At 45.3% G+C, this 15,397-nt stretch overlaps 1 protein-coding gene across 3 annotated transcripts in view; it reads right to left on the reverse strand.

The window, feature by feature from the left end:
* Positions 1-15,397, reverse strand: part of LOC115134367 (sphingomyelin phosphodiesterase 3-like) — a 35,566-nt gene that overhangs the window by 16,829 nt on the left and 3,340 nt on the right. Inside the window, exons 1-2 of one of the 3 annotated variants that reach the window (XM_029668251.2) lie at positions 12,476-12,647; positions 1,574-3,278 (exon numbers count right to left, since the gene is read on the reverse strand). In XM_029668251.2, the coding sequence (XP_029524111.1) occupies positions 1,574-2,944 (1,371 nt within the window). In that variant the 5' untranslated portion in view covers positions 2,945-3,278; positions 12,476-12,647. Of the gene's footprint in view, positions 1-1,573; positions 3,279-6,870; positions 7,100-12,475; positions 12,648-15,397 lie in introns of those variants that run through there. The other 2 variants (XM_029668252.2, XM_029668250.2) reach the window with 2 other exon arrangements.

Here is a 15,397-nt window from a genome sequence, read left to right on the forward strand (position 1 = left end):
TCCAAACCATCTCAATTTGGTTGAGATCGGGTGATTGGTCAAATAGCAATTACACAGCCTGGAGGTGTGTTTTGGGTCATTGTCCTGTTGAAAAACAAATTATACTGTAGTCCCACTAAGCCCAAACCAGATGGGATGGCGTATCGCTGCAGAATGCTGTGGTAGCCATGCTGGTTAAGTGTGCCTTGAATTCTAAATAAATCCCTGACAGTGTCACCAGCAAAGCACCCCCACATCATCACCCCTCCTCCTCCATGCCTCACGGTGGGAACAACACATGCAGAGATAATCCGTTCACCTACTCTGCGTCTCACAAAGACACAGCGGTTGGCCCAAGCAAGTCTCTTCTTCTTATTGGTGTCCTTTCGCACTGGTTTCTTTGCAGCAATTTGACCATGAAGGCAATTATTCACTCAGTCTTCTCTGGTGAGTTGGTGTTGAGATGTGTCTGTTACTTTAACTCTGTGAAGCATTTATTTGGGCTGCAATTTCTGAGGCTGGTAACTCTAATGAACTTATCCTGTGCAGCAGAGGTAACTCTGGGTCTTCCTTTCCTGTGGCGGTCCTCATCAGAGCCAGTTTCCTCAGAGGGCTTGATGGATTTTGCAACTGCACTTGAAGAAACTTTCAAAGTTCTTGAAAATTTCCCGCATTGACTGACCTTCATGTCTTAAAGTAATGATGGACTGTTGTTTCTCTTTGCTCATTTTAACTGTTCTTGCCATAATATGGATTTGGTCTTTTGCCAAATCTTCTGTATACCACCCCTACCTTGTCACAACACAACTGATTGGCTCAAACGCATTAAGAAGGAAAGATATTCCACAAATTAACTTTTAACAAGGCACAACTGTTAATCGAAATGCATTCCAGGTGGCTACCCCATGAAGCTGGTTGAGAGAATGCCAAGAGTGTGCAAAGCTGTCATCAAGGCAAAGGGTGGCTACTTTGAAGAATCTCAAATATAAAATATATTTTGATTTGTTTAACACTTTTTTGGTTACTACATGATTCCATATGTGTTATTTCCTAGTTTTGATGTCTTCACTATTATTCTACAATGTAGAAAATAGTAAGAATAAAGAAAAACCCTTTGAGTGGGTGTGTCCAAACTTTTGACTGGTCCTGTATCTGCAACCCTCGAATGAAAAATAAGGTCTACAGTTATGTATTATTTAAATTGAGACTGAATAAAAAAAGGTCATTTATTTTTTCCTGGACTCTGCAAAAAAATTGCTAGAGAGATTTTCAACTTTCAATTACCCCCAAGCCAAGGGTACAGGGAACTATGCCTAAATAATTCAACTTCGTTGTGTTCACAAAGTTTCTGCAACAGTAAGATTGAATATATCTGTCTAACAACAGTGGAAACACATCCAACCCCAAAAAGCAGCCAGATGTGAGGATGCAGCCTGGAGGAAATTTAGCTCCTTTACCAAAGTTCTGGTTAACAAGAGGCAGTAACTTATTCTTAACACTCAAAGTGTTACCCTAATTATGATTCCTTCAGCCTTTTACACATTTACAGCACTTGCCTATGCTATCATTAGGGGAGAGAGAAAAAACACCTAACCTTGACAAAGAGAGCTCCTTTGGCTGCTAGGGCATCTTCCCCTCGCCCGTTAGGGTAGCACTCATAGTGGGCGTCCAGGATGGGGTAGCGGCTGACCAGCATAACGCCACTGTTGAGGAACTTGAAGCGGGAGCAGCAGCCCTTCCAGGCGTAGCGGCCCACATCACTCAGGATGTAGGGGAAGTAGTGTTGCAGCTGCCGCCTCAGCCTGGACGTGGCCCGGTGGTCAAACACTTCCTGCAGACACAGGAAGTCCAGGTTGGCAGGGAAGAAGGCAGAGATCTCGTGGTCGATGCCGTCGTCGCCTTGGCGCCGCTTGCGGCCGCTGTGCTTCTTGAACATGGAGGTGCGGTGGGACAGGGTGTTGTTAGAAGGCACCCCCCCTGTCAGGCTCTCCGCGTCACCCTCGCCTTGGTGGTTTCCTGTCTCGGCCTCTGGGGGGTCTGGCTCTGGGGCACTGATACTGATCTGGACCCCAGAGGCGTGCATGGGGCAGTCTGCTGAGTTCTGGGCCACTGTGGTGTGAACAGGGCAGTCAGAGCTGTTATGGGCACCAGCAGTGTGAAGCGGGCACTCTGGTGTGTTCTCTCCACCAGCTACGTGGACGGGACAATCTGAGGAGCTCTGGTTCCCTGTTGGGTGTATGGGGAAGTCATCACCAGTGGTGGGTATGGGGCAGTCTGCACCGGCAGTGTGTATTGGGCAGTCTGCACTAGAATTGTGTACTGGGCACCCAGTGAGGGGTTCGGCCTCGGCTGTGTTGTCAGGCCGCTGGTCCAGTGAGGAGGTGCGTGGGAACCCCGTGACCAGGCTGCTGAAGGAGACGGCGCTGATGGAGGTGTTGGTGGGGGAGTCGATGTATATCTTGATCTGCGGCCGGCTGGCCCCATTACGGATGCGCTTGCCCACCTCGCGGGCACGGCGCTGGGTCTCAGACAGGTTGTTGAAGCGTGCCAGGGAGTCTGGCAGTAGGCACACGTTGGCACTGCCGAAGCAGAAGCTGCGGCCTTGCGGCCTCCAGTCCGCCAGTGATGCCGCGCCCCCCTGCTCAGCCTGGTGCTTGTTCGGGCTGCGGTGGGTGTAGAGATAGGGATGGCGGGCCGCCTGCAGGGGAGCCCACAGCAGGAAGCCCATTAGAGCGAAGGGCAGCGAGGCTAGGAGGAGCAGCAGGTAGAGCGGAGTGGACACCAGCACATACAGCGTCACAAAGGAGCAGGGGTCCTGGGAGCGCCGGCGCTTTTCCAGAGAGGTGGCCACACAGGAGGCTAGCAGGCGGTCCAGCAGCCAGTAGCAGGGGAAGATAAAGCCCCATGACAGGCTAGTGAGGCACCGCAGGAAGGCACTGGAGTAGGGAGAGGTGTGGAGGACCATCTCTGGCTCACATAAAACACTCTCACACTAAAATCAATGGAAAACAAACTTGACTCAAATCTACCCTCCCCTGGGTGGAGAAATGAACACTACATGGTTCCCTTCGCTTTCACCAGCAGGCTCTGCAGCTATTTGCCTGATGGCAGGAGGCTCCTTCACCCTCCCCCTCCCCTCACCACAGTGGTCCTCCAATGGAGGAATGAGGAACTAGAGTCTCTGGGTGGAGGTCATCTTGATGATGTAGAACTAGCTGCTGTAGTCAGAAGGAACCCATGGACACCAGGAAGGCGGATCTATGAAGAAGTGAATCTCGGTACCATCTCAGCTTCAGAACCTGCCGAGAGGAGAGGGAGGACAGAAGGATAGAGGGAGAGAGAGTCGAAGGGAGAGAGGGAGAAAAAAGGGAAGGGGCATCAGCTGTGCAATAACTCACTGTGATGAAAATGTGTGGTCAGCTAAATGGGCCTTGTTCATTTCCCTAATGTCCCCCAATGGTTAGAAATACTGCATCACAGGTGATACACAGTTCCTGTTCGTTTCTCCGTGTGTTTAAACAGTCAAAATCAGACTTGTTTTTAACATAACACAACAAAACACCAAAGGGTTTTAGTGCCAAAACATGGTTTATAAATTGGCAGAATTCCTAGCAAATAACACTGCTGTAAACGATGATCAGACACAGGACGCACTCAGTGGGGTAACCTTATATAAATATAGGGTTGAGTGGAAAGTGAAGCAATCCACACAATATAAATAAATCATGAATTGAAACAGTGAAGGGCCACTGGCCTTACCCTAACCCCAGAGCCACCAAACCATATTCAGCACAGCAACAGCAATATGACTCTGGACAGTGTGCCACTGCGACCCTGGGGCAGGACCATGTCACAAACACTGTATAAACGACCATTATGTATGCTGCTCTGAATCGATCAGGATCCTATGAAAATGTCATTGTTTTACGAAACAGAACGAATAGTGCAGCTGCTGTCAATGAATTATGCAGTCCCTGTCAATGGACTATGCAGTCCCTGTCAATGGACTATGCAGTCCCTGTCAATGGACTATGCAGTCCCTGTCAATGGACTTTGCAGTCCCTGTCAATGGACTTTTTAGGATAACAAAGCAGTTAGTGAATCCTTTTAGGACTGATGCCAAAAAAACTTTCAATGGATCAGAAATATATTGATGCTACTAGCTCTCTTAATAAGATCACCTCATCATCCATCTCGTACATCAAAGTCTGTTACAAGATTATAGACCATCTCTGGTTACATAGTGTCTCCTCATGTGTAACGCCACTGTTTGTCACCACTATGATTAATGTCAAACCTTCTATCATGTTGTGGAACGTCACGCTCTATGTCATCAGGGACAGATAGTGCCCAGAGCAGGCCCTGTCTGTGTCTCAAATCACACCCTATTCCCTATATAGTGCACTACTTTTGACCAAGGCCCTTATCTGTCCCTGATGACATACAGCATGACGTGGTGCGCTATATAGGGGAAAGGGTGCCATTTGGGATGCAGGCCCTGTGTCTGTCTATCTGCTAAATGAGGAGTTTGCCCTGGGATGAGGCTGGCTGCACACTAACTGCATCTGTCTCTGGACCTCTGACCATGGCTATGTTGAATTGGAGTTCAGGCAGCACCCGGGGCTGTTTGTGACCTTCTCCTCTGGGCTGAAATGGCAGTGGGGACAACTGTGAGTAGGTTTTGCTCCGATGATAAGCCATTTCAATGTGAACTCTTCTTAGCTGTCTTGACACGCTCATTTCCTTTCCAATGTGAAACTGTCAGTGTTTGTTGGAATGAAGCCATAATAACGGGATTCTATTCTATCTTCAATATAGAGTATGTGCCACTTCATTTAACAAGATAATGATGTGTATGCAAAGCTATACAACAATATGAGCAATTTCTATCCGGAAGATACTGTATTTTGTAAAACTGTACAGGTTTTGTTGGCTAGATAGATCATCTTGGTATCTTGATGTCCGGATGACAGCAAGACAGCTACAATGCTACACCGTATGTCTGTAATATAATGCACCATCACAACTGTAATTACTACTATTCATATTGAGGCCTCGGACTTGGCTTCCAAAAATCTCTTGCGTTGTCACGGATCCTTTTTATAGGGCTTTGGCTACTGTTTTGAATCAGCGAGCGTACTACATTTTGATCATATGCAATATTCTTAATGCATCTCGCTGTTCAGGGTGCCAGGTTAAAGCGGTGTCATGGTGATTAACACAGAGTACAACAACACTGGACCCTTTTAAGGAATTAGACTAAGCAAATCTGCGTGCACGAGCGGAGGCACCATGCACCTACTGTTTCGGAGCATGAGAGATGAGAAAAGAGGAGGAGGAGAGAGAAAAGAGGCGGAGAGACAGAGATGTCGAGGAGAGATAGAGATGGAGAGAAAGCAGAGGAGAGATAGAGATGGAGAGATATAGTGAAGAGAAGAGCGGAGGAGAGAAGAAGTGAGGAGAGATGGGGAGGAGAGAAAGAGCAGGTGCAGAGCCGGTTCCTGTCCTCATCATCATCTATCTCCCTTTGCACCTCTGCATCATAGGGGTGGGTGACAGACAGGGTTGAGTAGATTACATTTGAAATGTTATCCGTTACAGTTACTAGTTACCTGTCCAAAACTGTTATCTGTAATGTCACTTTGGATCTGTAACGTAATCTGGTTACTTTGGATAAAGTGAGAGACAAATGACATATTTACCTGATTTATTTGATATTAATGGTTAAGAATAAATATTTAACTTATAGTAAGACATTTCTGTCCTACTAGTATCTGTGTTTGTATGGTCTCCACTCTAGTTCCCTGCAGCTAATCTGGGCGTATGGTCACTAGAGAAGGCTTGAGCTGACAAATGAGTTAAAGACGGCATTACATAGACAAAAATGGGTTTTACTTGGGATAGTTTAGGAGTAGAACAATCCCTCATTGTCTCAAAATCATCCTTGCATCTGGGAAACTAAACCAGGGTGGGTTTAAGACAACAACCCCGTGCAGAAAACGACCGGAGGAACCCAGAGTGGCTTATGATGCCCCAATCTGCATGGGATGGGTGGAACCAACCATGACTAAGCATTTTTAGTGTCAGCTATATATAGTACTCTGCATTTGTGTAAAGGTTAGGTTATTCGGTCCAACATTCAAGGGTGGGGGATCGACCAGCCTCATTTTAGCAATAATTAATCGATATTGAATAAAGATGATTGTTTGAAGAAATGACAGTCTCTCATTTGATTAGAATATTCCACCACAATTACTTTCCCCTTAAGAGCCATTAGAAGAAGACAAAAAGGATCCATCAAATGCACATAGAGGTGTCATAATGTGTTGTTTTTCTCTCAAACATCCTTTTCTGAATTTCAAAGTAATCCAAGAAGTAACCATCTAGTTTTTCAAAAGTATCTGTAATCTGATTAACAACATTTTTTGCTGGTAACGTAACTGATTAGTTACAGTTTTGTTGTAATCAGATTACATGTAACTGATTGCATGTAGTACGTTATTCCCCAACCCTGGTGACGGATGGCTGGATCAAATGGGGAAATGGAGAGAAAAACACCAGTTGTTTTATCAAACAGTCACCATATGTCTTATCCAGACTCAACTAACCATACTTCTCCACAGTGAGGATAGAGAAAATATCACTGGGTTGTGTAAGAGCCGACACATAATTTCTGTCTCTCTCTGTCTCTAACCCACACATAAAAAGGACACACAGACACGCATACCATAGTGCCACATTGCAAAAATGGTATGAATAGTATCCTATCTACTTTCAGTTTCATAGACATATAATTAAACATACGCACACATAAAACATTCATACACAAACAGCAGTTCTCTCAGAGACACAGATGCACAGTGACACAACCAAACACAGAGGAACACTTACAGAGAGGGTGTTTGCTGTCAGAAACAATCTGCTATTTTGTTGCAGTGTTTGCTCTGCTGGGTCCACTCCTGCTGAAGACAGGCCAGTGCATCACTGTAGCCCACCCCTGGTGGTGCTAGACGGCAGGATGCTGAACCTACAGGATGACCAGGCCTGAATGTGACGATCTCTGCCTGAACACACTACTTGTGCTCGGGCAGAACATAAAAAGTGAAATAATGCTGTAGTCAGGGTTTGAGCACAGGAAGAGATAGAAATCTCGACAGCTTCTAATGCTTCTGCAGTCTGTAGCCACACAAGACCACACGCACACACAAACGCCCACACACACCCGCGCACATTCTCACACACACACACACACACACACACACACACACACACACACACACACACACACACACACACACACACACACACACACACACACACACACACACACAGAGAGACACACACACACACACACACACCCACAGAGTGCACAGCAGTGTCCTGACCTCCATCTAGTACTGACATTGAGAGAGCCTTGCTGTCTGACTGCCTGAGTAGCTACTGTGTTTACATGACTAACAACTGTTATCTGTTTGCTGGAAGGAATCTAGGAATATATCCCCGCTGAGAGGGGTGGTATCTGTTTCATCTAGCTAGCCAACCATGTGTTTGTTTTGGAATTAAAATGACTTGGATAATAATCGTGACGTATATCTCCAAGCAATGTTTTGGCATCTTTCATAAGTTACCCAAGGGGTCTTCCTGCCTGAAAAAGTCACACTCAACTGAAGCATAACCAACCCAGAGAGACTCATCAGCAAGCTTCAATGGGGACGAGCATGACAAATGAATGGGGTCCGAGTGCCTCAACCGCTCCCCATGGATTTGTTTTACGAAATGTCCTCCTCCATTGGATCAATACTGATAATGACAAAGGGAGAAAGCTTCTGCTGAATCCTGGGTAAATACGTGTGCATGTGCGCGTGTGCGTGTGTGTGTGTGTATGTTGTGTGTGTGCTTGTGTGTGGAGGCTCTGTTTGTGTCAATACGTTTTAGAGTGGGCAAATGAGTGATGTACTGCTAAGTATCCGGTGACCACAGAGATCGATGTAGCCCATCTAGCCGGCTGTGGTGGTTTCCTTCTGTTTCATTATTAATGGTGCAGAATTGTGGAGCGTTTATAAGTGTACGATGCTGCTACATCGTAAGTAATGACAACCAGAGACACCGGCAGATGTCTGTGTTCAGAGCATAGCACTAAATCAGACCAGTAGGATCCAAAACGATCAGAACAGAGTTGGAGCAGACCCACTGCTGTTTCCCTCTCCCCTAAGGATGGTCCTTCTCTGGATCTCTTTCTCTTCCCCGTAAGCTTTGAAAGTTGCCTCCCGCTCTTCATCCACTTCCAGAGCCAGCGGTGACGCTACTCCGAGTATGCTTAAGGGATTTCGGTTGTCATGGTGACCTAGTCACATGCACTCAGGTACTAGCGAGGCCTGTTGGTGTGTGGTGGTGAATGCTGCCCACCTCCAACTCCCCTGCCACACACATGTTTGTGTCTAACCGTAACTCTACACTACACTCTACACAACTGCACTTTGGATCAAATGCACACACACACTCTGGCAAACACACACGCCTGGTCAAGAATACAGGTACCTTTTAAAATTTGAACAAGCAATCTAATAACAGTGAGCCTGAGACACAGGTAGAGCATTCAGGTGTAATTCAGATCCAGACTTCAACAGGCAGATCGACACCCTGACTCAGGTGTCTGTAACAGACCCCTGGCCCTGTCTAGTCTGTCCACGTGGGGTATAAATAAGCATTTGTCATTCTTAAATGTCATAAGATTGGCTTCTACTATTGACTAAGTCCCTATGAGAAAGGCAGGCTGAAAACAATACCTCCCAAAGCCTCATTAGACAATCAATCCATCATCATTACGCCTTTCCAAACCCAGAAAGCATATTGGCCAGATTAGCATCTTTGCCAAATGCTCTGAATATTCTATGGTATCAGGGTCAGTCTATTATTGTTTTGTCGCTGTTGGATTGGCTGTGTCCGGACAAACAGTCTCAAGGGTTTTGCTCAGCAGCACTGGTTGTTTTTGGCATGCTGGTAGAAGACTGGGTTAGAACAGCCCATTGGATCATTTTATTAGTTTCTCCCTCTTTTTCATCACCCTTTCTATGCCGGACAGGACAGTTTATTTTTTTTTTTTTTTAACCTTTATTTAACTAGAATAATTTCTTATTTACAATGACAGCCTACCCCGGCCAAACTCGGACAACACTGGGCCAATTGTGCATCACCCTATGGGACTCCCAATCACGGCTGGATGTGATGCAGCCTGGATTCGAACCAGGTACTGCAGTGACACCTCTTGCACTGAGACGGAAGCCCATGTGGGAGCCACATTGTGCTCTGGGCTGGGTGTAATTGGGAATGTAATACTGTTAGAGGAAATGGATAATGCCATCACTATTACCACAATGCAATCATCACTATAACTCAATCAGCCCCTCCTGCCACCTGCTTTTTAGTAAGGAACAATCATTCCTCAAGCTTCCCTCTAAGGGCTTGCACAGGGAAATTGGTCTCTGTTTGTGTATGTTTGTGTTATTTAGTGATTAAACAGATGTACTAATTTATTATGTAACAACTTGTTAATTAAGGTTGTTGGTGAGTAACTAAAGAGTTATTACTGTGCACAGGTATAAGAGCAGGGTTGGGGTGTAACCGATTACATGTAATCTGATTATAAAATACTATAACTGTAATCAGATACATTACCAGCTAAAATATTGTAATCAGATTACAGATACTTTCGAAAAACTAGATGATTAGGCCTACTTCTTGGATTACTTTTAAATTCAGAAAGGATGTTTGCGAAAACCTTCCTGTTTTCTCAATGACAGTCAAATCAGCATTGAAAAAAGGCGCACGTTTAAGTTTGCTCCACCTGAGCGAGTCAGAGACCACTATTATGACACACCATGCATTTGATGGATTATTTTTGTCTTCTACTAATGCCTCTTAAGGGGAAAGTCATCCAAAACTAACTGAAAGTAATCAGATTACGTTACTGAGTTTGGGTAAGCAAAAGTTACATTACTGATTACAATTTTAGACAGGATTACATTTAGAATGTAACCTACCCAACCCTGTATAAGAGACATTTACTGTACTTTAAAGGGGTACCAAGAAGAAACCAGATGTGTGAGAGAAAGAGAAAGAGAAAGTGAGAACTGGAATAGTATACAGTAGTGCTGTGGAGTATTACTGCTGGGCTATGTATACAGAGACCTCCTTGGCTTGGCATCTGCTGACATGGGGGATTACGATGATGATTCAGAATTACCCAGCATGCCTCTGGGCTGTGGCCTATATGGGCTCACACTCCCATTGGGCAGCTGCACTAAATATACTTTCAAATCTAGATCATGCTGGATCAATAAGAATGAGCTGATGTGCCATCATACAATTCATGCAATGTACTGTGCCCCTCCCCCCACCGTGCCTCGACTATACACTAACCTCTGCACCATGCCTGTCCCCTGTCTCTCTGTCCCCGACTTATGAACTCTGACTCCAACCTTCCCTCAGTCACACATCTGGACCCCACCTCCCTCCCCACCCCCGGTCATGGGTGCTGTAACACCCATGACCACTAAAAATACTCCAGCTTCCTCTTTCTGTAAACGTGGAGCCTACTCCCCTGCCCTTGAAAAACATTCACAGACAGACATATGGGCTGACATCATGCCTTCTCACATTCGTTACAGTATCATAGCAAATCCTGCATGTGTGCTCACATAGACTATATGTATAAAAGTATGTGGACAGCCCTTCAAATGAGTGGATTTGGCTATTTCAGCCACACCTGTGTGTATAAAATTGAGCACACAGCCAATGGACACACATTGGCAGTAGAATGGCCTTACTGAAGAGCTCAGTGACTACCGAGTTCCAAACTGACTCTGGGAGGAACGTCAGCACAAGAACTGTTCATCGGGAGCTTCATGAAATGGGTTTCCATGGCCGAGCAGCCGCACACAAGCCTAAAATCACCATGCGCAATTCCAAGCGTCGGCTGGAGTGGCGTAAAGCTCACTGCCATTGGACTCTGGAGCAGTGGAAATGCGTTCTCTGGAGTGATGAATCACGCTTCACCATCTGGCAAGCTGACGGACCAATCTGGGTTTGGCGGACGCCAGGAGAACGCTACCTGCCCAGATGCATAGTGCCATGGAGGACGAATAATGGTTTGGGGATGTTTTTCATGGTTCAGGCTAGGCCCCTTAGTTCCAGTGAAGGGACATCTTAACGCTACAGCATTCAATGGAATTTTATGCTTCCAACTTTGTGGCAATAGTTTGGGGAAGGCCCTTTCATGTTTCCCGATGCCAATTTCCCAGTGCACACAGCAAGGTCCATACAGAAATGGTTTGTCGAGGTTAGTGTGGAAGAACTTGACTGGCCTCCACACAGCCCTGACCTCAAGCCCATTGAACACCTTTGTGGTGAATTGGAACACCGACTGTGAGCCAGGCCTAATTGCCCAACATCAGTAATGCTCTTGTGGCTGAATGGAAGCAAGTCCCCGCAGAAATGTTCCAACATCTAGTGGAAAGCCTTCCCAAAAGAGTGGAGGCTGTTATAGCAGCAAAGGCGGAACCTACTCCATGATTTTGGAATGAGATGTTCGATGAGCAGGTGTCCACATACATTTGGTCATGTAGTGTACATACACGCACAGACAGTAAGTGATCCATCACTAGCTCGAACCCTGGTTTTCTTCAGACAGATATGGATTGGTTGTTCCATTGATTTGTTCCACATTTGTCATGTTAAAGGCTACGGCAACACTGATCTGAAATGTCTAAACTGTTCGTTTCAGTCTGATAACTTGCAGACAGTGAAAACAAATACATTCATATTCAAAATACAGATAGAGAAAACTTGTATAAGCCAGCATTGGACTAAAAGCCAGCCATGCCTTGAATTGAAAGCCAGCCTTGGAACGGAAACCAGCCTTGGACTGAAAATCTCTGGCATGAACTGTTACGTTGCACCCTTCCTGCAAGGTTGAAGGCCATACAGTTAAAATGCCCCTCGTCATTTAGGTGTGGAACTTGAGAGTGTGATATTTTCTAGGGTTCTTCAACCAGGTAATAGTAGATATAAGTCATTTTAAAGAAGCTCCACAAAGAGCTTTAGAAACTAAACCAACTGCCACTTGAAGGAACTGCCACTTTTTGAATAAGCTGCTTAGCTTCAAAGCAAAGGCCTGGCATAATAAACATGGCAATCCCTTTAGCAGTGGGATAACGCAATATCAGCACGTAAAATGATGTAATGGTAACAACACACATAGCTACTCATAACAGGAGTAACAAAATGTGAAAAACAAGACAGATTGAGAATGAACAGACAAAGAGAGAGATCACAGGTATTCCCTGAAGTGTGAGGTGAAGGTTGCCACGGAAACCACTCAAAGTTCAGGCAACGGCAAACACAGGTGAGTACAAGGCCATCTAGGAGCGGAGAGAGAGAGAGACAGGAGAGAAGAGGGAGAGAGATGGCGAGAGAGAGAGAAAACGAGTGTCCGTACCTTTGCCCGTCACAACAAGCACCACCGCGTGAACAGGTTCTGAAGAACGCACCACATCCTACATGTTGTACAGCAGCCCTCCTATAGCTGCTCTCCAGGTCTGTGTGTAGCTGAGGCAGCAAGCAGTCTGCTAAATGTTCCACCGCGCCAGTCCATCCCATCTCCAATCACAGTATACAAGCCAACAGAGTGTAGTAGGCTAATGACACAGAAGCATTGCTCCACACGCTCACACACGCATGTACAGGACACGCAAACCAAATGCACAACACAACAGAAATGAACACACACACACAAAACCACACAAAACCACACACACACACACACACACACACACACACACACACACACACACACACACACACACACACACACACACACACACACACACACACTTTTTGAGGTCAGAGCATGGCCTCTAGGTAATGAAAGACCATCTGATAGGTTCCAGAAGGATAGGCAGGGTGTGTTGGTATGGGGGAAGTGAACCCCACCCAGACCCAGGTCCCACACTGACTTCTCCCCCTGTGATCAGCCTGTAGCCAAGAACTTGAAGAGGAAACCTCTCCAGACCCAGAGTTGGAAGCGCCTGTCTCCACACAATCCACCGTCTGGAGTACCCATACAGCACCATAATTACACACTCAACCAGACCAACAACCGGCAGCATACTGTACCTAATGACACAGCTCTGCTCTGGCTTTGTAGGAGAGAGGATGGCATGGGTCAAGCCTGGCAGTGTGGGTGGCTGAGTGCATTGATGAGTGGATGGCAAAGACAGACAGGACAAGTTGAGGGCTGGTGGTCACACAAACACGCACATGTGCACATACATAGGCTAAAACAAAACCCTGGCTTAATGAACAAAACCCAAATCCTCCCCCTCTTGTGTCAGTCATATTTTCCCCTCTACCGGTGGAGAACACATCATCTCTCCATGTTCACACAACACTGCCAATATCACCCAGGTCTCCCCCTCCCTCCTTCCCTACCACATTCTATGAACACACATACTATGAACTGGCTTAAACACATGATCAGTGAGAGGTCATTAAATAAAACTTAGCATATCCCTGCTGAGTAAATCCCACCATGGCACTCTACTAGACTAATTGTAGGCTGCTCTGTCCTATACTTTGAGTGATATTTTTAGCATATGAAAATCCACCAGCAAATGTTTTTTTTCCTAAACCGTCCTATGAAAATCTCACTTTTAAAAGTTCATATTCTATTAGCTCATTCCCAAATAATGTTGTTTACTCATCCTATACTTGTATTTGTGGCATAAGCATACATTGGAGAAAAAAACACTTCAAAAACCCCACCTTAAACTTGTATCTCAAACAGACATGAAAAAAAAATGCTTGCTATTTCCTCACAGAGGATGATGTCATCCTGAGTAGGATGAGCTGGCCAATCAGCAGTGTACTCGCATTAATATTTGTAATGACAGGTATACACCCACACCATTTGGTTGTTGGGGTACGCCCACACCATTCCAACACAGATAAGCTGCACTTTAACATACTTAATTAGAAACTATTTCACTCATATTGTAATTCATTATAGGTCATATTTCAGAGAAATCTGTAAACACTGTACAGTGACTTTCATCTGAAGAAATCCGATTTTAGAGCACACAAATCAAATCTGCTGTACCGTTTGGGATCATCAATTGAACCTTGTTATATTGTTCCTTCCTTGTGTGTTCTTTGAGTGCTCACTCTGAATGACGTCTGAGATGTCGGTAATCTTTTCTAAATGCCATAGAATCAGAGGGGTCATGTGCAGCTAATAAACCTGCAGTAAATCATCTGTCCTTAGGCTTGAGTGTTTAAAGTGGGGTTCTTAGTTTGTGAAACTATTCGGATATATGAAGAATCATTATATCAGTGTTAAAATAAATCTTACTGAAATATATTTTTTGCATGATAGTTTGTTGTCCCGAGCCAACATGTCTTATGCTGAAAAGTGGAGGCATTGAGAGAAGTCTTTTCCGGTAAACGTACGGGATGTATTTATGTGATTCAGTTTGCTGTGTCAATACTGTGACGTGGGTTAGACTAAATTGAGCCAGCTTCGCTGAGTTTTGGACCATTTCGCTTTGTATAATAATACATCCGCGGGAACATCAGGCTACACAACACTGACAACCTAACCCGGGCACTGTGAATGGAAACAAACAGATGGAGAGGAAAGGGAGATGGCAGAGACAGACAGAGAGGGACAGGGTTGTGTGAGAGAGGAGAGAGTGAACGACAAGTAGACTTGGATGGAAATATGATGTATGTTGAAAATAAGGCAGATGGTCAGAACGGAGTAAATGAAAGAAAGAAGGAAGAAGGCACACTCTTAAGAAAAAAGGGTTCCAAAAGGGTTCCAAAAGTGTTCCAAAAGGGTTCTTCAGCTGTTCAGGAGAACACTTTTTGGCTCCAGGTAAAACCCTTTTTGTTTCGAGGTAGAACTCTCTTGGGTTCCACGTGAAACCCTCTGTGGAAAGGGTTCTACATGGAACTAAAAAGTGTTCAACCTGGAACCAAATAGGGTTCTTCAAAGTGTTTTCCTTTGGGGACAGCCAAAGAACCCTTTTTGGTCCTAGATAGCGCCTTTTTTCTAAGTGTATGGGCCTAAATGGAGAGAGAGCCTTGTCAACTTGCTCAGTGTCACAAAGAGTGAAAGCAGTGTAGGCCTAGAATGGCAGAGGGCCCCATCTCCTCTTGAAGCTCAGGAACTACTTTTTGGCACCAAGACTGTAGATGATCACAGTGGGACCAGTGTTGTATTGCATTGCTGCTATTTTGCTAAAAAGAATTCAACAATGCATTTGATTAGTGATTGCATCCTCTAGCTGAGAAAATTGCCTGCTTGCAGGATACACAACAGAGCATTTCCATGTACCGAGTTGTGTATTCAGCCTCACTT

This window comes from Oncorhynchus nerka, linkage group LG9a (genome assembly GCF_034236695.1).
Source record: "Oncorhynchus nerka isolate Pitt River linkage group LG9a, Oner_Uvic_2.0, whole genome shotgun sequence".
Lineage (NCBI taxonomy): Eukaryota > Metazoa > Chordata > Actinopteri > Salmoniformes > Salmonidae > Oncorhynchus > Oncorhynchus nerka.